The 25,748-nt window shown below is 45.1% G+C and overlaps 1 protein-coding gene across 4 annotated transcripts in view; it reads right to left on the bottom strand.

The window, feature by feature from the left end:
- Window positions 1–25,748, bottom strand: part of SHANK3 (SH3 and multiple ankyrin repeat domains 3) — a 412,785-nt gene that overhangs the window by 328,837 nt on the left and 58,200 nt on the right. For all 4 annotated transcript variants that reach the window (XM_066592225.1, XM_066592227.1, XM_066592226.1 and 1 more), the window contains one exon: window positions 25,098–25,137. In XM_066592225.1, the coding sequence (XP_066448322.1) occupies window positions 25,098–25,137 (40 nt within the window). The remainder of the gene's footprint in view (window positions 1–25,097; window positions 25,138–25,748) is intronic.

The raw sequence follows: 25,748 nt of genomic DNA, 5'->3' as shown, positions 1-25,748 counted from the left end.
TTGGCCATCATATGCCTGCGCATGCTGTTGGTGGTGCCTCCCCAGCTGATCTTGGCGCGACAAAGGTTGCACACCACTGTTCGTCGGTCGTCTGCACTCTCAGTGAAAAACTGCCAGACCTTTGAGCACCTCGGCCTCTGCAGGGTGGCATGGCACGAGGGGGCGCTTTGGGAAACAGTTGGTGGATTATTCGGTCTGGCCCTGCCTCTACCCCTGGCCACCACACTGGCTCGGCCTGTGCCCACACCCTGACTTGGGCCTCCGCGTCCTCGCCCGCGTCCACTTCCTATAGGCCTACCCCTACCCCTCAGCATGGTGTATTACCAGTGATTTGATTTCCCAGGCAGGAAAGAAAGTGGCGCAAGCCTGCAGCCAAAATACAATTTTTTCCCTTGTTTTTCAAAGGACAAGCCACACTGCGTGTATTCAATGAATACTACTAAGTTTAATAACTGTGTTGTGGCCCTGCAAATGTGTCAGAGAACTGCAGTGATGCAAAGTTATTGGCTCCAGCAGATCAGGGATTTCCCATGCAGGAAAAAAATTGGCGCAAGCCTGCAGCCAAAATAGAATTTTTTCCCTAGTTTTTCAAAGGACAAGCCACACTGCGTGTATTCAATGAATACTACTAAGTTTAATAACTGTGTTGTGGCCCTGCAAATGTGTCAGAGAACTGCAGTGATGCAAAGTTATTGGCTACAGCAGATCAGGGATTTCCCATGCAGGAAAAAAATTGGCGCAAGCCTGCAGTAAAACGTAGCTGGCTGCGTCTGATTTTTTTTAACGTTCTGCACGCAGCACACACGTACCCAGAGCCCTGAGGACTGTCAGAGGCAGGCAAAATAGAATTTTTTCCCTTGTTTTTCAAAGGACAAGCCACACTGCGTGTATTCAATGAATACTGCTAAGTTTAATAACTGTGTTGTGGCCCTGCAAATGTGTCACAGAACTGCAGTGATGCAAAGTTATTCGCTACAGCAGATCAGGGATTTCCCATGCAGGAAAAAAATTGGCGCAAGCCTGCAGCCAAAATAGAATTTTTTCCCTTGTTTTTCAAAGGACAAGCCACACTGCGTGTATTCAATTAATACTACTAAGTTTAATAACTGTGTTGTGGCCCTGCAAATGTGTCACAGAACTGCAGTGATGCAAAGTTATTGGCTCCAGCAGATCAGGGATTTCCCATGCAGGAAAAAAATTGGCGCAAGCCTGCAGTAAAACGTAGCTGGCTGCGTCTGATTTTTTTTTACGTTCTGCACGCAGCACACACGTACCCAGAGCCCTGAGGACTGTCAGAGGCAGGCGAAATAGAATTTTTTCCCTTGTTTTTCAAAGGAAAAGCCACACTGCGTCTATTCAATGAATAATGTATGTCTTCTGGCCCTGCCTACACAATTCTATCCCTGTAGTATTAATGCCGGGTGCAATGGTCTGCACAGCCGGTTTTGAGAAAAAAAAAAAATATGCAACACTGTTAACAGCAGCCTGGACAGTACTGCACACGGATAGATGTGGCCCTAGAAAGGACCGTTGGGGTTCTTGAAGCCTACACTCACTGCTAACACTCTCCCTGCCTAACCACCACTTCTGTCCCTATTGCAGGGCGCAATGCTCTGCAGATCCAATTTTGAAAAAAAAAAAAAATATACAGTGCTAACCAATGCCAGTCAGCCGCTGCAAAGGCAAATAAAGTCTTGGGGTGCATCAAAAGAGGTATAGGGGCGAAGGACGAGAACATTATCCTTCCATTATATAAGGCACTTGTCAGACCTCACATGGAATACTGCGTACAATTCTGGACACCGGTGCTCAGGAAAGATGTTACAGTGCTGGAGGGGGTTCAAAGAAGAGCGACTAAACTAATACATGGAATGACGGGACTGGAATACCCAGAGAGGCTGTCCAAATTGGGACTATTTACTCTAGAAAAAAGAAGGTTAAGAGGCGACCAAATAACCATGTATAAGTACATGAGGGGACAACACATGGATCTCTCCCGCGATCTGTTTACACCCAGGACCACGACGGTAACAAGAGGACATCCGCTACGATTAGAGGAAAGTAGGTTTCATCACCAACACAGAAAGGGGTTCTTTACTGTAAGAGCAGTTAGACTGTGGAACTCTCTACCGGAGGAAGTGGTGATGGCAAAATCCATAGAGGAGTTTAAAAGGGGACTTGATGTCTTTCTGGAGAAGAAGGATATTACAGGATATAAATATTAGGTTAAGTGTCAATCCTGGTATATAGGCAGGTAGGAACTATTAGGGGTTGATCCAGGGAACAATCTGATTGCCATTAGGGAGTCGGGAAGGAATTTTTTCCCCAAAAGGGCTAATTGACTTCTGGCCTTGGGGTTTTTTGCCTTCCTCTGGATCAACACAGTAGGATAGACAGGCTGGACTAGATGGACAATGTCTTCATTCGGCCTTACATACTATGTTACTATGTTATGTTACAGTACTGCACACTTTAAGATGTGGCCCTGAGAAGGACGGTTGGGGTTCTTGAAGCCTACACTAACTCCTAACGCTCTCCCTACAGCAGCTCCAGCACGATACCACTGTCCCTCAGCTAACTCACAAGACATCTGAGGCGAGCCGCGGGAGGGGCCGATTTTTATACTCGGGTGACATCTGATCGCCCCAGCCACTCACAGCAGGGGGGTGGTATAGGGCTTGAACGTCACAGGGGGAAGTTGTAATGCCTTCCCTGTCTTTTAATTGGCCAGAAAAGCGCGCTAACGTCTCAGAGAGGAAACTGAAAGTAACCGGAACACCGCGTGGTACTCGTTACGAGTAACGAGCATCCCGAACACCCTAATATTCGCACGAATATCAAGCTCGGACGAGTACGTTCGCTCATCTCTATTAACAATGTCTTCAAGTAATATAATACTGAGTTTACTAACATTACAGTGACCTATATAGCAAGTAAGTGACATGGTAGTATAAAAATGGTTTAATGGCCTTGTGAAAATGAATGGTTACTTAACGTAATGGATTATATTACTTTCTATGAAAACAAATGTTTCATGATCCATTTGACTAAAGGGCTTTTTACATGGCCCAGCGATTAAACAAGAATGTTGATAGAAATGTTTGTTTGCCAATCATTGGGCTAAGTAAAGGTGCCACCAATCACCCAGCAAATGAGCAAACGTTTGTTCATTGAATGACAGCACCAAAAAATCATCAATGGCAGGAGCAAACCTCGGGAGATGTACTGCCAGCAGTGATTGAATGGTATGGGCAACAAACAATGTTGTATGTATGATTGTTTGTCCCCCATACCTACGTTCTTAATCTGAATTTTTGAAGGCCAGGTATCAACCTCATTGACTGGCCCTCATCACACAGATCAGAGTGAGCCCTCTAAAAGGACGTTAGGCGGCAAGTCATTTATATATAAATTACTGGAATCCACTAATTTGCTTTTATTTCATAGAATCATAGAATTGTAGAGTTGGAAGGGATCTCCAGGGTCATCTGGTCCAACCCCCTGCTCAGTGCAGGATTCACTAAATCATCCCAGACAGATGTCTGTCCAGCCTTTGTTTTAACACTTCCATTGAAGGAGAACTCACCACCTCCCGTGGTAACCTGTTCCACTCATTGATCACCCTCACTGTCAGAAAGTTTCCTCTAATATCTAATCTGTGTCTCCTCCCTTTCAGTTTCATCCCATTGCTTCTAGTCTTTCTTTGTACAAATAAGAATAGGGCTTATCTCTCTGCACTGTGACAGCCCTTCAGATATTTGTAGACAGCTATTAAGTCTCCTCTCAGCCTTCTTTTTTACAAGCTAAACATTCCCACATCCTTTAACCGTTCCTCATAGGACATGATTTGCAGACCACTCACCATCTTGGTGACTCTTCTCTGAACTTGCTCCAGTTTATTTGAAAGGTGGTTTAGGCATTATGTTATTTCAGCATGCTAAATGAACTACAAATGAGAATTGTTTTGGTTCTCATTTGTTCAGTTTAAACACGCAGTCATTTATGAACAAGTGCCTGTTCACTGTTAATGGAGGCGGGCTTGAAGGATCTCCAGTCTGATCTGCCTCCATTCACTTAACAATGCTAGTTCCTGTGCAAAAGCACAGGAACAATCATTGCTAGGATGACATGTGTGTCTGCTATTCCTCTAATCTCCTGTAATTTCTGGTCAGTTACCAAAGAGCAGATTGAACAGGTGTCAGAGCCTGAACCCAGGAACTCCTGTGCTCCAATCAGCAGCTTTCCCTGCTGAGCTATCCAGCCACCCGGACAGCTCCTCTGCTAAGCTTAGCCATGATCTTGTACTTCTGGTCTGGTTCCCTGTCCTGGCCCCGCCCTGCTTCTGATTAGGCAAACTATGAAAGCCTGGCCCTGCCACTGCACCAGTGCGCAATTACTGAGCTCCCTGCCACTATTCTAGCTCCTCTTCCTAACCTGATCCTCTATACCTGTGAACTGATACGACCTGTTATCGACTCCTGGCTTCCTCCTGACAGTGCTACCTGCTTGCTCCTTTGTACTGCAAACTGATACCACCTGTTACCGAGTCCTGGCTCTCCTCAGACTATGTTTTCGGTCTGCATGGGCTACAATACCAGAGGCTCCAACCCAGAACCAGACTGGTTACAAAATAATTGTGCCCAAAATGGAGTCCATTGTGGCTACCCCGAGGAAACAGGTTACAGAGCTCCAAGAGTTTTGTGCACCTACCAGTGAAGTGCTGCTGATATGCAAAGATATCCAAGGAGGCGGCAGCATCAACGGTGTAGAGATTATAAAAAAAAAAAAAGGGTTTTATTGCTCCATAAAATGGCGACGTTTTGACTTAATCTAAGTCTTTTTCAAGCTAGATTAAGTCAAAACGTCGCCATTTTATGGAGCAATAAAACCCTTTTTTTTTTATAATCTCTACACCGTTGATGCTGCCGCCTCCTTGGATACCATTGCATTTATTTGGGGTTTGGTTCATGACCCCACAGGTGGCTTGGCATATACAGACTGGAACCTCTGCACTGAAGTGCATGTGTTAGGTGTGCTGCGGGACTTTCCTATTTCTGCTGATATGCAAAGAGAGATAGACGGGTTACAGAGGGAACTCCTGGAGGTGTGCAATTCAGGTGCCGATGTCCACATGCCACTGTCTTCACGACCACTATGAATCGAGTCTTCGATGATCCGAATGACTGTGCCACAGCATAAGGTAGGTTACATAACCTACGACAAGGTCGACGCTCTGTTGCCGAATATATGGGTGACAGATACCACATGGAACCTAGCCGCCCAGAAGAGTCAATTCTGCCGAGGACTATCTGAACCAGTAAAGGATAAGCTTACCAAAGTTTAGACCCCTGACAACTAGGAGGATTTTATTTGGTTCTGTATTCATGTTAATCAAAGACTTACTGAACATAAGAAAGAGAGACTACAGTCTTTTGGGAACCACCCTGCTTATTCTTTCAGTCAACTAGCATTAAACGCCCAGCAAAGGACTAAAACTGTCCCTGAACCAATGCATATTGAGGTCATCTGCAAACCTCTTTTCCTAGCAGAGAAAGAAAGATGCTGTACAGAGAATCTCTGTCTATTGTGGGGGCTCAGGGCATTATGCCATTATCTGCCCCAACAAGTACCAAAAAACTATTGCCATTACCAGTGCCAAGACCGTAGGCAAAGCTGATGTTCCCAGACACCCAGGTCTGGAGTCATAGGCCATCCCATCGCTCACTTAAGAGAAAGATAAGATATGTCACCCATCTTTTCACTTCGTCATATCTATACAAGTCCTAGTTGGAGAGCAAAAATTACTATGCTCCACTATGTATATAATAACATTGCAAGCCCATACCAATCAATATGGAAACCGTAGATGGTTTACTGTTGTCTTCGGGGCCTGTAACTCATGAGACAATCGAACTTGAAATCATTGAACCTGATCACCATGAAATGATTAGTTTCCACCTTATCTCTTCTCCCAAGTTTCCAGTTATCCTAGCAATCCCTTGGTTTTCTACCCACAATCCTTCAATCAACTGCGACTTAAGAACCATTACTTTTCCCTCTAAGTACTGTAAAGAAAAATGCCCGATTCCCTTTACCTGCCCTCAAAATACTCTAACCTCTGAGGATTGTCAGCAGAATTCTGATAAACTGCTACCTCAATACCAACAATTCAATGACATCCACAACAAGAAAAAATTTGATTAACTACCCCCCATCAGTCATATGATTGTCTTATAGAATTGCTCCCTGGAACAACCATTCCTTTTGGGTAAATTTACAATCTATCCGAACCAGAGTTAAAAGTAGTCAGAGAATATCTGGACGAAAATTTAGAGAAGGGTTTCATTCAACCTTCTCCTTCCCCAGCAGGGGCACTCTTGTTTTTTGTAGAAAAGAAAGACACAACATTGCAACCATGCATTGATTACAAGGAGCTATACAAATCCACTGTCAAGAATCACTACCCTCTCCCCTTAAAGGGGTTGTCCGGAGAAAGCAAGTGCAGTTCAGCACTTCTGTATGGCCATATTAATGCACTTTGTAATATACATTGTGCATTAAATATGAGCCATACAGAAGTTATTCACTCACTTGTCTCCGTCCTCGCGCTGTCTCTGCGTCCCCGTCGCCATGGTGCCGTCTAATTTCTTCCTCAGCAGTCTGTTTTAGACGCGCTTGCGCAGTCTATACTCACCCCGCTGTGAACGAGCCGCTCCAGCGTGCCCGCGCGATACAGCTCGTCTGTGTGGTCAAGAGAAGACAGAAACAGCTGTTTGCTGTATTCTCCGGCAGACTCCACCTCCCGCTGTGATGCGTTCTGCCGACCAGCCAATGGAGTGGCTGGATCGGCGTTTCATTCATTACAAGTGCACGCCTCCACCGATGACGTCAGTCACCTGCTCACGTGACCGGCGTCTCGGGAGCGCGCATGAAAGCCTCCTGGAAGTGCGGTGCACCGTGGAACGCACCCTGGGACATCACAGGCGCCATCTTAGATGAAGAACTTTATAACTTATTATTTCTTCTAAACGGTAAGTAGGAAGCGGTTTATAACCGCTTTAAAGGGCTGCTTTATGTCGGGGGTGACAGGGGAAATGGGCTAATTGAAAATTTTGAGGTTTTGGCTCGGGACAACCCCTTTAATCTCGGAATTACTGGAGAGACTCCATTCTGGCAAGATCTTTACCAAATTCAATCTGAGAGGGGCATATAACCTCATACAGTTCCGCCCAGAAAACTGGAAAAGCGTGAGTTTGAACAAACCAGGATCCAATTTCTTGGGCATATAATCTTCCCAGCTGGTCTGAGTTTAGACCCTAACAAAATTAAAGCTGTGGTTGATCGGCCCACTCCAAGAAGCCTAAAAGACGTTCAATGCTTAATAGGATTTGCAAATTTCTACTGGAGATTCATTAAAGACGTCTCAAAAATCATCTTACCAATTACATCCATCACAAAGAAATCCAAAACATATTCATATTCTCCAGAGACACAGGGCGCCTTCGAAAAACTAAAAGCTCTGTTCATTTCTGCACCAGTACTGGTTCATCCAAATCCAGGATAACACTTTGTTGTGGAAGTGGACACCTCAGATTCTGCTGTGGGACCTGACCTGTCTCAACAAGTCGGACACAAGATGTAATTGCACCCATTTTTGTTGCATATCATATCACCAGCTGAAAGAAACTGACATTGAGAATAAAGTACTCTTAGCCATTAAAGTTGCCCTCTTAGAACGGAGACATCTTTTGGAAAGTACCAATCACCCTGTAATTGTCCTTACTAACCCTAAAAATCTAGAATTTATTCTTGCAGCTAAGAGACTGTCAGCAAGACAAGCACGTTGGGTCTTATTCTGAAGCCCCTCTCCAGTAAGTATGTAAATGAAAAAGCTAACACAAGCAACTGAACGTCCTGCAGCAGGATAGGATAGGAATTCTTCACTTTCACCCAAAAACATTCATAGCCACATTGTTGGAAAAGTGCATGGGCTTCACTGTTGTATTTCAAGTTGATCAACTGCTGTTGTTATCTGGAATGAAGTTCTCCTGCGTCTGCTAAAAATAGATTGAGTACCCACTTTGGTATTTCAAGAATACATAGATCATGAAACCTAGTTTGCATGTCTTCTTTGGCTTGTTTGACGTGTGAGCAAAAAACGTCTAAGTCTCGCGTTTGGCAATGAAGGAAGAGATTATACCTTTAGCCTTAATGAAATTCATTGTGTCTCCTTATAGCTTTGTGTTGACCTCGTTGAGTTTGTCAAATATGTCTACGAGATAGGCAACGTAAAGATGTCGTAGCTCGATTGCATCACAAAGGCTTGGGTCAATCGGTTGAAGAAACTCGACCACTGTGTCAAAAAGTTCGTAGAAGCATCGTAAGCTCTTTCCTCTTGACAGCCACCTCACTTCGGTGGGTAGGAGTAGACATTTGAATTCTTCGTAATGGTCTTGACAGAGCTTGCAGAAAAGATGTTCGTTCAAGGAGTGCACTTTTATTTTGTTAACAGCATTAATTACATAGCACAGAGAATCATGCAATCTCTCACATAAATGTTTAGCAACAAGGTGATGCCGATAGATTACACAGTGGACTGCCATTATGCCACGTATAGCAGATTTTATATGAGCTATAAATCTGGGATATCGACCAATCATGGATGCAGCTCCGTCAGTTGCACAAGCAAGTACATTTGTTACAGGGATGTTTTTTTTCTTGGAAAAATTCTTTCACTCTATTCTGTATATAGAGAAGCCTTTCAGAGCCTAAATTTCTGGTAAGTAGCAGTTCCTCCACTACCTCTTCATTCCAATTAATGAAACGAATGTAAGCTTACAGCAATGCTTCACTGCCTCTAACCATTGATTCATCAATTTGCATTACAAATTGTGTTCTTTAACATGTCCAAAAGCATTTCTTCCACATCAGCAGCCATCTCGTCAATTCTTCTTGAAATGGTGTTATTACTAAAAGGAATCGATTTCACCATGGCACACTCGTCGGGCCCCAGTAGAGTACTGACAATCTCTTTAACTGCGGGTAACACAAGTGTTTCCCAAATAGTATGTGATTTGCCACATTGCACTATTAATAAAGAGACTTTATAGGGAGCAAGAAGGCCTTTCTCAGCATTAAGAGCAGATTTTCCAAATAGCTTGCCTACAGTGCTGTGCTTCTCAAACTTTGACTTTAAACCTTGGAAAAATTGAATAGGCTTACCCACTTTGTCTGAAAGCATTTTTGCAAGGTGATCACTAAGTCTGGAAGGCTTTATAGCTTCATTCGAAAATGCCTCGGTTTTCATTGGCTTCGGATTTTGCCGATTATTTTTAGACGGTTTATCGACGAAAACTGAGTCTAACTTTTAGAAAAATGTAGTAACTAGACGAAAAAAAATCAACAAAGCAAACACAGAACGCCCCCCCTACCGACTCTTTATTTTCCAACAACTGCCGCCCCTTTTCATTCCCCCGCCCCTTGAGAAGTAAAAACACCCCCCCCCCCAGGGGGGCAATAATGCTTACGTTGAGAAGCACTGCTCTATATATCAGCTTGTGGTGGCTGGTACCTGGCTTGATTCTGTAAGTCACTTAACAGCACTAGTGAGCTTGAACTGTGAGTATCCAGAACACAATATACAGTAACGAGCACGGTTGCGCCAAAGGACTTGAAACTTCAGTTAGATACATTCAGTGAGAGGACAGGTTTTTGGCATTTGTTGTTCAAAAGATTGCCTTGTTGTTATTATTGCTGACAAATAATCATTGCACAGTTAGAAATGGTTGCACAGATGGACTGGCAGAAAGTTAAAGTTGTTAATTATCTGTTCAGGTTTGTACAGCAAGGATGTCTGACAACTACTGCTAAACAGAGAACATCTCCACAGCCCCGTGGCTTCCATAGGGTCCTGGGCATAATTTAGGGACACTAGCCCCAACATACCAGCATGCAAGTGGCCAGTGATCATAGAGGCCCCCTCCCTGGTGGATAAAAAGTCACCCCGGCCTACACCCTGGTCATACGTTCTTCATACTAACGTAGTGTGGATGAACAAAATGATGGCACTCAAACATTTTTTGAGAAGGACTTCATTCAACAACTTTTGACAAAGCCTCAAGCACTCAACTATATAATAGCTCTGTGTTTTATGGAGCTGTAAAAGAGCACCCATTGAGATGCATGGATACTTACTGCACTTCTGTATGTTTTCAATTTTATAAGGAGGCCTTTTTCGTTCTGCACAAATCTGACAAAGATTGTAAAGTGCTCCATTGCATACTGGATTATGGATCTGCAAGAGAGCCCATGTGATGCCATACAGCCTCCTGCAGGCCCATGAGACCACACTAATAAGATGAGTTAAGTATTATTGGCTGAAGTAATGTGCGCTCTGATCTCCACTCATTGGATGACCTAAATCCATCCAGTTTAGCCTTTAATATTCCAGCATATGCTATTTTTCCAAATGCAGCATTTATTAAGATATTCACTGCTTAAAGTACTGTCGTCATGAAGACACGGCACATATGCTGTACTTGGAGATTTCTCCTTCCTTCTCCATGTATTAATTACTATAAATCATGTTGCCAGAGTAATGACTACAACTAGCAACAGTTACTGGGAGCTTAAGTGCTGAGATGGGCTTTTGTGCACAAGAGTTCTCCATGGTGATGTTATACCCACTGCTGTTAACTGAGAGGTATATAGCTTAGTATAATCTACTTTATCAATTGCACACTGTAGCCTCAAACAGGACCAGCTTACTATTGAGGATGCCATTAGAGGTAGGCGTTATTCACCACCGAAAGAAAAGAACTATGTATTGGATATTATAAATTACAATGTGAATGCAGGATTAACACTGGATTATCTTCATGGAGTGCTGTCAAATACGAAGTCAATGGAATGAAGTATAAAATATGGTATATGGGTTCACCATTATTAGTCAGTGTTTTTGGAAATTAGAAATAGTAAGGATTTATGCAGGCAATGATTATACTTGATTTTGGGAAGGAACTTATTTAAACTTGTGTAAAACACGGCATATATAGCATAAATATAAAGATCCTGTTGTAAGTCCATGAAATGATTATATAGCTATTACATAGCTAGCAATTCCTTAATATGTTATTAGAAGAAGCATTTCATTTACAAACCAGAATGGTCTCATAATTTGATTCACTCGCAATGAATTTTCTATTCCCATGCCTTTGCGTTTTATGCAGGCACTATTACACCTGCTGGTATTATATCTCTGCATTGCTGACTTGGCTGGGAGCTATGCAGAATACAAGCTGTCTTCTATTCTTTCCACTTAGCCTTCAGAAGAACAATACAAAATTCCAATTGTCCTTCATCAGTTCAAGGTTCTTGTCAGATTACTGTTATGGGCAACATATTTAGGACCTTTGTTATAGGGATTCTGAATCCAGTTGAGTGAAAATGACTGAAAGTTCAATTGTTTTCATTACCAGTTTACAAGGCCCACTATGACTGGAACACAGTGCTATGCCTAGTGGAAGGCCTGAGGGGAAATGCATGATACAGAGATTCTCTCTTTGGTGTACTTTGTATAACACAGTCTGTCAGTTTAAATAAAAGTAGAAATTGCAGAATTACTACAGTCTCTTAACCCTTTAGGTACAACGCATTTTGGGGGTTTTTGTTTTTCATTCCCGCCTTTGAAGAGCCATAACTTTTATTCCTGTTCATGTAGCCATTGGAGGGCTTGTTTTTTTGCAGGACAAGTTGAATTTTTTTAAAGGTACCTTTTAGTGTGCCATACATTGTATTGAAAAACATTAAAAAAGATTAATTCAGGTCAAGTAAAAAATAGAGATGAGCAAACGTACTCGTCCAAGCTTGATGCTTATTCGAGTATTAGGGTGTTCGAGATGCTCGTTACTCGAGGCGAGCACCACGCGATGTTCGAGTTACTTTCACTTTCATCTCTAAGACATTAGCGCGCTTTTCTGGCCAATAGAAAGACGGGGAAGGCATTACAACGTCCTCCTGTGATGTTCCAGCCCTATCCCACCCCCCTGCAGTGAGTGGCTGGGGAGATCAGGTGTCCCCCGAGTATTTAAATCTGCCCTGCCCGCGGCTCGCCACAGATGCATTCTGACATAGCTCAGGGAAAGTGCTGCTGATGCTGGAGCTGCTATAGGGAGAGTGTTAGCAGTGATTTTAGGCTTCAAGAACCCCAACAGTCCTTCTTAGGGCCACATCTGACCGTGTGCAGTACTGTTGAGGCTGCTTTTAGCAGTGTTGCACATTTTTTTTTTTTGTATATCGGGCGTGCAGACCATAGCGTCCTCAGTCTGCAGTCATTATACATAGTATAGGGCCAGTACTGGTGAGGCAGGGACAGTGGGAAAGGGAAAAGAGATATACTGTCTATATAGGCAGTGGGCTTTTTCAAACAAATTTGGGAAAAATACTATCTTTGGGCTGCCTGTGACCGTCCTCAGTGTACTGCGTGTCTGCTGGGGGTAGTAGTCCTAATTAATACGCAGCTAAGTGTTACAGCAGGCTTGCGCAAAACTGTTTCCTGGCTCTGCGTTGCCCGTTACATCACCGCCGTCATCCTGTCCAGAGGGAAACAGTCTGCAGTAATTTTACATAGTATAGGGCCAGTACTGGTGAGGCAGGGACAGTGGGAAAGGTGAAAGAGATATACTGTCTATATAGGCAGTGGGCTTTTTCAAACAAATTTGGGAAAAATACTATCTTTGGGCTGCCTGTGACCGTCCTCAGTGTACTGCGTGTCTGCTGGGGGTAGTAGTCCTAATTAATACGCAGCTAAGTGTTACAGCAGGCTTGCGCAAAACTGTTTCCTGGCTCTGCGTTGCCCGTTACATCACCGCCGTCATCCCGTCCAGAGGGAAACAGTCTGCAGTAATTTTACATAGTATAGGGCCAGTACTGGTGAGGCAGGGACAGTGGGAAAGGTGAAAGAGATATACTGTCTATATAGGCAGTGGGCTTTTTCAAACAAATTTGGGAAAAATACTATCTTTGGGATGCCTGTGACCGTCCTCAGTGTACTGCGTGTCTGCTGGGGGTAGTAGTCCTAATTAATACGCAGCTAAGTGTTACAGCAGGCTTGCGCAAAGCTGTTTCCTGGCTCTGCGTTGCCCGTTACATCACCGCTGTCACCCCGTCCACAGGGAAACAGTATACATATATACGCTGCCTACAGTATCTGTCTGCTGTCTCAACTCAGCCTTTCAAAAAATAGAAGCAAAACACTTAAGGCCTACTAGTGGCGTTTGGCCACTTGACTGCTTCAGCGCTGTGAATTCCAATAGCTCAGTCATACGCACCTACGTCTCACTACAGGCTTGCACAAAATTCTTTCCTGGCTCTGCTGTGCATTCCGTAAGTGAAGTCAGCCTCCAACCACAGGCACGTTTCTGGCGTCCCAAGATTAAGCTCACAATTAATGGGTCCACACGGTAGACCTTTATTAGAAAATGAGCAGTGTGAGCAGGTCCTGTCGTGGATGGCAGAAAGTGCATCCAGCAATCTATCGACCACCCAGAGTTCTACGCTGTCCACTGCTGCAACTCTGAATCCTCTGGCTGCTGCTCCTCCTTCCTCCCAGCCTCCTCACTCCATTACAATTACACATTCTGAGGAGCAGGCAGACTCCCAGGAACTGTTCTCGGGCCCCTGCCCAGATTGGGCAGCAATGGTTCCTATACCACCGGAGGAGTTTGTCGTGACCGATGCCCAACCTTTGAAAAGTTCCCGGGGTCCGAGGGATGAGGCTGGGGACTTCCGGCAACTGTCTCAAGAGCTTTCAGTGGGTGAGGAGGACGACGACGATGAGACACAGTTGTCTATCACTTAGGTAGTAGTAACTGCAGTAAGTCCGAGGGAGGAGCGCACAGAGGATTCGGAGGAAGAGCAGCAGGACGATGAGGTGACTGACCCCACCTGGTTTGCTAAGCCTACTGAGGACAGGTCTTCAGAGGGGGAGGCAAGTGCAGCAGCAGGGCAGGTTGGAAGAGGCAGTGCGGTGGCCAGGGGTAGAGGCAGGGCCAGACCGAATAATACACCGTTTCCCAAAGCGCCCCCTCGTGCCATGCCCTGCAGAGGCCGAGGTGCTCAAAGGTCTGGCAGTTTTTCACTGAGAGTGCAGACGACCGACGAACAGTGGTGTGCAACCTTTGTCGCGCCAAGATCAGCCGGGGAGCCACCACCACCAGCATGCACAGGCATATGATGGCCAAGCACCCCACAAGGTGGGACGAAGGCCGTTCACCGCCTCCGGTTTGCACCACTGCCTCTCCCCCAATGCCCCAACCTGCCACTGAGATCCAACCCCCCTCTCAGGACACAGACACGACCATCTCCCGGCTTGCACCCACACCCTCACCTCCGCTGTCCTCGGCCCCATCCAGCAATGTCTCTCAGCGCACCGTCCAGCCGTCGCTAGCGCAAGTGTTTGAGCGCAAGCGCAAGTACGCTGCCACGCACCCGCACGCTCAAGCGTTAAACGTGCACATAGCCAAATTGATCAGCCTGGAGATGCTGCCGTATAGGCTTGTGGAAACGGAGGCTTTCAAAAACATGATGGCGGCGGCGGCCCCGTGCTATTCGGTTCCCAGTCGCCACTACTTTTCCCGATGTGCCGTCCCAGCCCTGCACGACCACGTCTCCCACAACATTGTATGCGCCCTCATCAACGCGGTTACTGCCAAGGTCCACTTAACAACGGACAATTGGACAAGCACAGGCGGGCAGGGCCACTATATCTCCCTGACGGCACATTGGATGAATTTAGTGGAGGCTGGGACAGAGTCAGAGCCTGGGACCGCTCACGTCCTACCCACCCCCAGAATTGCGGGCCCCAGCTCGGTGCTGGTATCTGCGGCGGTGTATGCTTCCTCCACTAAACCACCCTCCTCCTCCTCCTCCTCCTCCTACGCAACCTCTGTCTCACAATCAAGATGTGTCAGCAGCAGCACGTCGCCAGCAGTCGGTGTCGCACGGCATGGCAGCACAGCGGTGGCCAAGCGTCAGCAGGCCGTGCTGAAACTACTCAGCTTAGGAGAGAAGAGGCACATGGCCCACGAACTGCTGCAGGGTCTGACAGAGCAGACCGACCGCTGGCTTGCGCCGCTGAGCCTCCAACCGGGCATGGTCATGTGTGACAACGGCCGTAACCTGGTGGCGGCTGTGCAGCTCAGCAGCCTCACGCACGTGCCATGCCTGGCCCACGTCTTTAATTTGGTGGTTCAGCGCTTTCTGAAAAGCTACCCACGCTTGTCATACCTGCTCGGAAAGGTGCGCCGACTCAGCGCACATTTCCACAAGTCCAACACGGACGCTGCCACCATGCGCACCCTGCAATATCGGTTTAATCTGCCAGTGCACCGACTGCTGTGCGACGTGCCCACACGGTGGAACTCTACGCTCCACATGTTGGCCAGGCTCTATGAGCAGCGTAGAGCTATAGTGGAATACCAACTCCAACTTGGGCGGCGTAGTGGGAGTCAGCCTCCTCAATTCTTCACAGAAGAGTGGGCCTGGTTGGCAGACATCTGCCAGGTCCTTGGAAACTTTGAGGAGTCTACCCAGATGGTGAGCGGCGATGCTGCAATCATTAGCGTCACCATTCCTCTGCTATGCCTCTTGAGAAGTTCCCTGCAAAGCATAAAGGCAGACGCTTTGCGCTTGGAAACGGAGGCGGGGGAAGACAGTATGTCGCTGGATAGTCAGAGCACCCTACTGTCTATATCTCAGCGCGTTGAGGAGGAGGAGGAGGAGGAGGAGGAGGGGGAGGAGCATGAGGAGGAGGGGGAAGTGACAGCTTGGCCCACTGCTGAGGGTACCCATGCTGCTTGCCTGTCATCCTTTCAGCGTGTATGGCCTGAGGAGGAGGAGGAGGATCCTGAAAGTGATCTTCCTAGTGAGGACAGCCATGTGTTGCGTACAGGTACCCTGGCACACATGGCTGACTTCATGTTAGGATGCCTTTCTCGTGACCCTCGCGTTACACGCATTCTGGCCACTATGGATTACTGGGTGTACACACTGCTCGACCCATGGTATAAGGAGAACCTTTCCACTCTCATACCCGAAGAGGAAAGGGGTTCGAGAGTGATGCTATACCACAGGACCCTGGCGGACAAACTGATGGTAACATTCCCATCCGACAGCGCTAGTGGCAGAAGGCGCATTTCCGAGGGCCAGGTAGCAGGGGAGGCGCAGAGATCAGGCAGCATTTACAGCACAGGCAGGGGAACACTCTCCAAGGCCTTTGACAGCTTTATGGCTCCCCAGCAAGACTGTGTCACCGCTCCCCAGTTAAGGCTGAGTCGGCGGGAGCACTGTAAAAGGATGGTGAGGGAGTACGTAGCCGATCGCACGACCGTCCTCCGTGACGCTTCTGCCCCCTACAACTACTGGGTGTCGAAGCTGAACACGTGGCCTGAACTCACGCTGTATGCCCTGGAGGTGCTTGCTTGTCCTGAGGCTAGCGTCTTGTCAGAGAGGGTGTTTAGTGCGGCTGGGGGAATCATCACGGATAAGCGTACCCGCCTGTCAACCGACAGTGCCGACAGGCTTACAATCATAAAGATGAACAAAGCCTGGATTTCCCCAGACTTCTCTTCTCCACCAGCGGACAGCAGCGATACCTAAACAATACGTAGGCTGCACCCGCGGATGGAAGCATCGTTCTCTATCACCATAAAAAATGGGGACCTTTTAGCTTCATCAATCTGTGTATTATATTCATCCTCCTCCTCCTGCTCCTCCTCCTGAAACCTCACGTAATCACGCCGAACAGGCAATTTTTCTGAGGCCCACAAGTTTCAGTCATATAACTTTTGTAAACAATGCTTATACGTTTCAATTCTCAATTCAATAAAGCGTTGAAACTTGCACCTGAACCAATTTTTATTTTAACTGGGCCGCCTACAGGCCTAGTTACAAATTAAGCCACATTAACCAAAGCGATTAATGGGTTTCACCTGCCCTCTTGGTTGGGCATGGGCAATTTTTCTGAAGTACATTTGTACTGTTGGTACACCAATTTTTTGGGGCCCTCGCCTACATTGTAATCCTAGTAATTTTTAGCCCACCTGCATTAAAGCTGACGTTACCTCAGCTGTGCTGGGCACTGCAATGGGATTTATTTATGTACCGCCGGTGGGTTCCAGGGAGCCACCCATGCTGTCGGTCCACACGGAGTTGTAACTGCATGTGTCCACTTCTAAAGAACCCCAGTCTGACTGGGGCATGCAGTGTGGGCCGAAGACCACCTGCATTAAACCTGACGTTACCTCAGCTGTGATGGGCAATGCAATGGGATTTATTTATGTACAGCCGGTGGGTTCCAGGGAGCCACCCATGCTGTGGGTGCACACGGAATTCCCATTGCGGCGTTGTACCTGCCTGTGACTATTTATAAAAAACCCCGGTCTGACTGGGGCATGCAGACACCTTGACAGAATAAATAGTGTGTGGCACATGGGTTTCCCATTGCTATGCCCACATGTGCAGCTCCTGATGGAGGTGGCACAGGATTGGATTTCTCATTGCTTCTGTACAGCATTATGGGCTATCGCCCTGCCCCTTTTAAAGAGGGTCGCTGCCTGGCCGTGCCAACCCTCTGCAGTGTGTGCCTGCGGTTCCTCCTCATGGCAGACGCACTTCTAAATAGACATGAGGGTGGTGTGGCATGAGGGCAGCTGAAGGCTGTGCAGGGACACTTTGGTGTGCGCTGTGGACACTGGGTCGTGCAGGGTGGGGGTGGGGTGGTTGGGCAGCATGTAACCCAGGAGAAGTGGCAGCGGAGTGTCATGCAGGCAGTGATTGTGCTGTGTTGGAGGTAGTGTGGTGCTTAGCTAAGGTATGCCTTGCTAATGAAGGTTTTTCAGAAGTAAAAATTGTTGGGAGGGTGGGGGCCCACTCTTGCCGCTATTGTGGCTTAATAGTGGGACCTGGGAACTTGAGATGCAGCCCAACATGTAGCCCCTCGCCTGCCCTATCCGTTGCTGTGTCGTTCCCATCACTTTCTTGAATTGCCCAGATTTTCACAAATGGAAACCTTAGCGAGCATCGGCGATATACAAAAATGCTGGAGTCGCCCATTGACTTCAATGGGGTTCGTTACTCGAAACGAACCCTCGAGCATTGCGAAAATTTCATCTCGAGTAACGTGCATCCGAGCATTTTGGTGCTCGCTCATCTCTAGTAAAAAAACAAAAGCAATTGTGCCATTGTTCTTTGGGTTTTGTTTTGTTTTTAGTTTCAAATAGATTTATTAATTTTTCTCAAATTATTACAATATAGTAACTATAGATCTACCCCTCGCAGGGGGATTTCAAGATAAAAAGGTTTATAAAACAAAACATAACAAAAGCAAGCTCAGTCAAGTATCCAGGCAACAACTTCCGCAAACCATGTAATGTATTTTTGGGGTTAGTTCTGCTGCTATCCATGCTCTCCGTAGGGCTACTTTATATCTCTCTCCCCTCTCCAGCCTATCGCTGGAGGGCCTCTGTGAAGCCTGGAACTAGTAAGTAGTCGGACCACAGCTGCCATCATCAGCGAGATTCTAGCTTTGACAGGGCCTATCTGCAATACGGGCGATAACCATTGTGAGGCTTTTTATACTCTGGTTGCCATACAGATGTTTTGAGCCAGTTTATGCTGTTGATAAAAGCCTAATTGTTTATCCACCAGCAAACATGTCGCTGGGGATCGGTCAAAGGGCTTACCGATCACTGATGATACTAGGCTAGCAACCTGTCTCCAGAGGGATGTCACCCTCGGACAGGTCCACCAGGTGTGCACAGTACAGCCTAGTTCTGCACAGCCTCGAAAGCAAGATGAAGAGCGAGTCTGATCATATTTACTGATTATTTTGGGGACCAAGTAGGATCTGTGAAGGATCTTAATTGAGGTCTCTGCCAATGTCACCTGGTGGCTGCCCTTAGATGCAAATGTGCAACAATGATGCCAACGTGGCAAAAAGAGAGAAATATTAAGGTCTCTTTCCCATCTAATCATATACCGAAGTTTTCAGTCGAGAGGTGGTTGGTTCATAGATTCATAGAGGAGATGGTCCCCGGTTGGAAGGGGGTCCATAGGCATATCCTTTCGAATGTGGTGTTATTGGGTATAGATGTCGACCTAGGCAGCAATGCTCTAACAAAACTGTGGATCAGGTTAAGTTCGAGCCATTGATTGTTGGGAATGTCATACTTCTCAGTGATCTGGGGAATGCTAAGGAGCATTTGGAACTGTAGGAATCGGTGTAGGTGTGTTATACCCTTGTCTCTCCACCACTGGAAAGCCCCCTGTTGGGTACTCAAAGGGAAATTCTGGTTAGGGATAACGGGTAAAAGGGGCGGGAAATCTGTCATCAAGGAATATTTGAATCTACTTTTTCTCCAGATGTCAAAGAGATGAGCTGTCAATGGGGACAGTAGTCCACTGGGGCTATCATAGAGGCCTCTAGTTCTGCCCAGATTAGTGCTCCCTATCCTGCGAATATCGGGGGAATCTGAGACAATTGGGCCGCCGTAAAATATTTTTGAAAATTGGGTACAGATAGTCCGCCCACCCGTCTGTGGTAGTGCATAATGTTTTGCCTGATTCTTGGTCTCTTTCCCCTCCAGATAAATTGGGAGAACGCCTTTTGGATCTCCTTCAAATCTGCAGCCAGAATGTTAATAGAGAGGCATCTGAAAAGATTTTGGGTTTTGTTTTTATGGTGTTCACAGTGTGGTAAAAATGACAGATTCACTTTATTCTATGGGTGAGTGCGTATACAGCAATAACAAATATACATAGCTTTTTATGTTTTACTACTTTGGAGTCCAAGTTTATAACCATCTTTGACACTCTTAAGACAGGCATTAACATCTAAAGCAGCTTCATGCAACAGAGAAATCTATAGCAGAGATAACACACAGGTCTGGTGACCCCCAACACCAATAAAATTTTCACATCCTTATCAGTGGACTAGTTAAGTATTTACTCCTCTACTCATCCTGTTCTCGTATTGTTTTAAGTGCAAATTAATCGCATCATGTCTGTGCCTTTTTATAGGTGTGTGTGTATATAAATAAGTCTTCAGATCTATTCATTTGGGCTTGAGGATGAACCTTAAGTAGGTTTGAAAGCTCGCTATTACATCATGTCTTTTTGTTAGCCATTAAAAGGTATCATGGTGTACTTTTTACGTTATTTCCCATTAATTGCTCTTTGAGGCTTATGTGGTATTATTGTGGTAGAAATATTGTATCCTATTGTCAGTGATTTTTTTAAACTATTTAATGTACCATACATTGTATTAAAAAATTTTTTATATTGGCTAAAAATGAAACAAAAATGCAATTGTGCTATTGTGTTTTGGATTTTGTTTATACAGTGCTCACAGTGTGGGAAAAATGACAAATTCACTTTATTCTTTGCGTGAGTACGTACACAGCGATACCAAATATATATAGTTTTTTATGTTTTACTACTTTTACAAAAAGAAAACCTCTTTTTTAATGGCAAACCTTTCTGTCGCCATATTCAGAGATCTGTATTTTTTCTCTTTTTCTGCTGATGGGACAGTGTGAGGATTTGATTTTTGCAGTGCGAGTTACAATTTCTAATGGTAAAATTTTTGGCTGTATACAACTTCCCAAACATTTCTTCTTACATTTTTTGGGGGGAGATGGAGTGATAAAAAAAACACAGTTATGGCATTGCGCGTTTGATTTTTTTTTTACATTCACCATGTGGGATAAATAGAGTGTAGAGATGAGCGAGCACGCTCGGATAAGGCAGTTACTCGAGCGAGCATCGCTCTACTCGAGTAACTGCATGCTCGTCCGAGCAGGCTCGGGGGGAAGGGGGGCGGCGGTTGGGAGCGGGGAGGGGAGAGTGGGAGAGAACTCTCTCTCTCCCCCCCGCCGCCCCATGCTCCCCCCCGCCGCCCCCCCGAGCCTGCTCAGACGAGAATGCAGTTACTCGAGTAGAGCGATGCTCGCTCGAGTAACTGCCTTATCCGAGCGTGCTCGCTCATCTCTAATAGAGTGTTATTTTAACAGTTCAGACTTTAATGAGACCCAGCAGTATGAATTATGTTTATTTATGTGTTGTAGATTCTTTATTATAAAAATTGAAAAACATTTTTTGGAACTTTGATTTTTTTCTTTACACTCTTAAAAATGTTATTCTAATTTTATGGGTTTTTTTAGTCCCACCAGGAAAATTGAACATGTGTTGACTTGATTGCTTGTACAACATTAGCCTATTATGCCCTACCACACGTAATAACAGAAATGAATGGAAATGTGTTAAACAGGGACTAAAGTGCTTTCCATTTGACTAATGAAATAAATCATTCCGTTGGAATGTTCCTTCTCAGAACTGTTTCCGGTATCTTTGACGAAACCCCAAGATGAAATTCCACTGTGTGTAGTGAAGTGCTGTGTCAATGCTCTCTTAGGCTGCTTTAACAAAAAGAGTTCTGATCAGATTTTTGTTGCGGTTCTTGAGGCATAACATATTGTCTAGTTGTTGGCTGAGTTAATATGAGAATTTCTGTGAACACAGTGCAGGAGAATTATGAAAACTGTCCAACAGAAAACCTGTCTTTAAGTGAGTGATCATCTGGTGAACATTTATTACACAGCCATACGCATTCTGGTCTATATTGGCCGTCACAGTTGTTCAAACTGGCCATGTTTAACGACACAGGGCAATGTAAGCAATAGAGATGAGCGAGCGTACTCAGAAAAGCACTACTCGCTCGAGTAATTTGCTTTATCCGAGTATCGCTGTGCTCGTCCCTGAAGATTCGGGTGCCGGCACGGAGCGGGGAGCTGCAGGGGAGAGCGGGGAGGAACGGAGGGGAGAGCTTTCTCTCCCTCTCTCCCGCCCGCTCTCCCCTGCTCCCCGCTGTGACTCACCTGTCAGCCGCAGCGGCACCCGAATCTTCAGGGATGAGCACAGCGATACTCGTATAAAGCACATTACTCGAGCGAGTAGTGCTTATCCGAGTACGCTCGCTCATCTCTAGTAAGCAAGATCTTTCTGGGAACATTCTTTGAGTAAAAGATTGTTCGTGCATGAAAAATCTTTATTTGTATAAAAGATTTTTCATCTGAATATTGGGCAAAAATTTCAGACACGGACGATTTCTTTCAAGGCCATGAGTCTGTTATTGGTCAGCTAAAAAAAATTGTTTAATCAAATAATGATCATTTTGATTGAAATTGTCCATTTTCATTAACTTTAGAGTTCATTCACAGGGGAGAGAGAATCATGCAAGTTGTGTGCATTACAAGATGATGAAGTACCTTTCATAGAAGTAATTTCTCATTTCTACGGCCATTATTTATTTTCTAAGCATCAGTATATAATGCACATAGATACATTCAAATCTAGAATTTTGAATGCTGCTAAATATGCATTTTTAATCTCAGGTTCTCCAATGTACAACAACTTGATTTCCCCTATGGTTCCAGACACTTTCTTCTTAGAAATTAGAAAAGAAATTTATGTCTGCATCAGTAGATAAGTTTATGTTGTCTCCCGGGGGTTTGTCCTGTTATTGGCAGTACTGGGTTCCCAACCTCACTGCCATACAGGAGAACAGAATGGGTGATACTGACAAATAGTTTTAATAATAGTTGCACTGGAGGGTGAAGGTTAATAAGTGCTTTGTGATGAGTGGAGAGCAATCTCGCTTATATATTTATTGTAATGTTTTCCAAGAAATAGTCTCCTAATGCCGACCACTAACAATCCTGGTTGTGCTTAGAGGGCAGTTCCAGCTAAATGTTTTTTCTACTATGCCCCTATCATTGAACTATACAGCCATAGGATATTATGTCATTAAGTGCTACTGTATGTTGGTGTAGACTTATGGAAATAAGTAGATAAAGGCTGTTATAGGGGTTGCTCTTGGGAGAGTATAACTTTTCACTTATTTTTTGTATAAGGGAGGGATAATTGTTCCTTTATTTTGCAGTTTTCTGTATGTTTATTTGTACATTTTTTAAAACATACAAAAGCCCTATATGGGTGGGGCCGGCTTTACACTGGTGCTAAAATCATGTGAGATTTCTGCATTGCGAGACGCGCAAATATGAATGGGGTCATACACATGAGCGATGTTTTCCTGCATGGCACCGCAATGCTATGCGGGAAACAAATCATGGCATGTTTTATCTGATGCGTGATCTCGCATCGCAGCGCCCATTGCTTTCAATGGGGCCAGCGGCAGCATCACACCATGTGCAAAGTAATGACAGCCGTGGCGCAGGATCTTTTCTTCCCCGAAGTGATGCGAGGCTGTTTTGCCATGAAAACTACTCGCATCCTTGGGAATTTTATATGGATGGCAAGCGCGATATGTGGGCGGGATTCACGGCCCCATATCGCGCTCATCTGTGTGAAGTTAGCCTGAGGCTTCAGAATGATCTTCTTTCCAACAGCAAGTATCCAAGGTGAATTAGCACCAAACACAAAAGAGGTAATGCAAATATTCATAATGGAGACCCCATCCACCATACTACTATATCCAAAAAACGAGAAAGACTACGTGGGATGTTTCAGGCATGCTGAAGTAAAGCTTAAAAGGCTATTCCTATCATAGAAGGTGATGGCACACCACTAGGATACGCCATCACTTTCTGATCGCTGGGTAGCAGACACTCATTTGAATAAAGCAGTGCTGCATTTATACACAACAGATGGCTGGAAGCACTGCTGAGCAGGTACTAAGGGCTTTTTCAGATGGGCATATGCGCTACTACTCTTGGAGCGTAGTCGCGCATGAATGGGTTTGGGTTTTTTTGTACTATTCAAAATCTGTGCTATTGCATGAGAGTTTGAAAAACAAAAGTGGGAAGATAGGTCCTGTCGTTTCTTTCTCACATGTAGCAATACTATGTGCGTGAAAGATCGGGCAAGTCCTATCTTTTCTCGCCCGTACTATTAACAGGCGAGAATACCCCTACTGAAAATGAAACCATGGAAATTGATGGTTTCGTTTCCACCCGTTATGCAGCCATGATAATCATAAGTAAAATGAGACAAAGTCATGCCCATCTGTTTAAGCTCTAAGGCCTAATTCACACAGGGCTATTCAGATGAGCGATCTTTCACACAGTCTGATGGTCCATGTGGAAGAAATTGCAGCATGTCCTATTTTCATGAGATGAGAACAGCATATGCGACGTACTTTAATTGAACAACAGCTAGTTAATCCCACTGGAAACCAACAGTTGCAGAACAGGTAGTTATAGTGGCCTGTTGTTAATGGTGTGCAGTTACTGACTTTCTTAGTATAGTCCATAACCTTAAAGCCTCATGTCCACAGCACACGCGGATTTCGCATGGGTAATCCCACACGGAATCCGCCTCTGCCCACGGCCGGCGACCCTGCATACCTGTCTATGTTTTCTTTCTTCTGTACTGCGGATGTGCCGGCCATCGCACTGGCGCACACGGCAGTACAGATTTTTTTATTAATTTATTTTTTTTAAACCTCCTGCTCTTCCTGTGGAATCCCCGTCCCGTCCACAATATCAGTTGTGGACGGGCTGCAGGTCAGACGGCTTCCATTGATTTCAATAGAAGCCGTCAGTGTGAGAACCACAGAAAAATGGAGCATTCTGCAATTATTTATTTTTTATGCAGGGTTATTCCTGCGGAATTTGGAGGTGGACGTCTGTTCCAGATTCTGCAGCAAAAATCCGCCCATCTGCATGAGGCATAAGTCTAATTGTAGAATACCTAAAAGCAGGAGCACTGATGGTCTGCTCTCGACTGCTCTGGAACTTCCACAAATCTGGCACTGCACCCTCCTTGCAGATTAGCTATCTGTAGTTACTTAGCTATGCACAGAATAACTAATGGCGGAAGTATGGGTATTTTAAAGATTACACAGCAGCGGGAACCAAACCATTGGCTATTTGTGTAGTATGGAGAATTCTGCTTGTTGTCAGATTTTGAATGAAACTTTAGATATATTTTAAATGTACTAATATTATAAAAGAGAGAAAATGACAAAATAATGACAGCACAAGAATAGCTTTTAAATAAAAGGGTAGTTCAAATAAATTTACCTCTTTAAGATTGTGCTCAAATATTTCTGGACTTTGGTGCCTAGAAAAGGAAAAACAAAACATTTTAATGCAGGATGGACAAGAACAAAGCTATTCAGTAATGCACAATGAAACTTTAAAGGCATGTGATTTTTCAGGTTTAGGCCTCTTTCACATGAGCGTCATTTTGATGCAGAGTGGCGCATCAAAAAATCGCATCTAAAAGAACCTATGGTTTCCTATGGGTTCTTTCAGACTAATTATTTTGTGGCGCACCTAAAAAATCGCACATCAAAAGATATGACATAAGGGCGCCTACCCACTGGCGTTTGCGATTTTCGTGCGTGAAAAACGCAGTGTTTTCCGTGCGTTTTTCACGCATTTTCCGCGCGTTTTTCGCGCCTTTTCCGTTAATTTCCATTGACATTCATGGGTGCATTAAGAGAAAAATAAGGACACATATGCAACTGACAGTTCCTATGTTAAAAATTGCAACGGACCGGAAAAAAAAACGCAAGTGGACAAGAACACATTCTATCCTAATTGCTCTTCAGAAAAAAACGCAAAACGCAAAGGAAAAAAAATCGCAAGTGGGTAGGCGCCCATAAGTGTGATTATTTGACGCTGAGATTTCTCTCCGTCAAAAAATAGGACTTGTCCTATCTTTTGATG

The sequence above is a fragment of the Eleutherodactylus coqui genome, chromosome 2 (assembly GCF_035609145.1).
Source record: "Eleutherodactylus coqui strain aEleCoq1 chromosome 2, aEleCoq1.hap1, whole genome shotgun sequence".
Taxonomy (NCBI): domain Eukaryota; kingdom Metazoa; phylum Chordata; class Amphibia; order Anura; family Eleutherodactylidae; genus Eleutherodactylus; species Eleutherodactylus coqui.
Note: the sequence above shows the minus strand (reverse complement) of the source record. Positions and strands in the feature narration are given on the sequence as shown.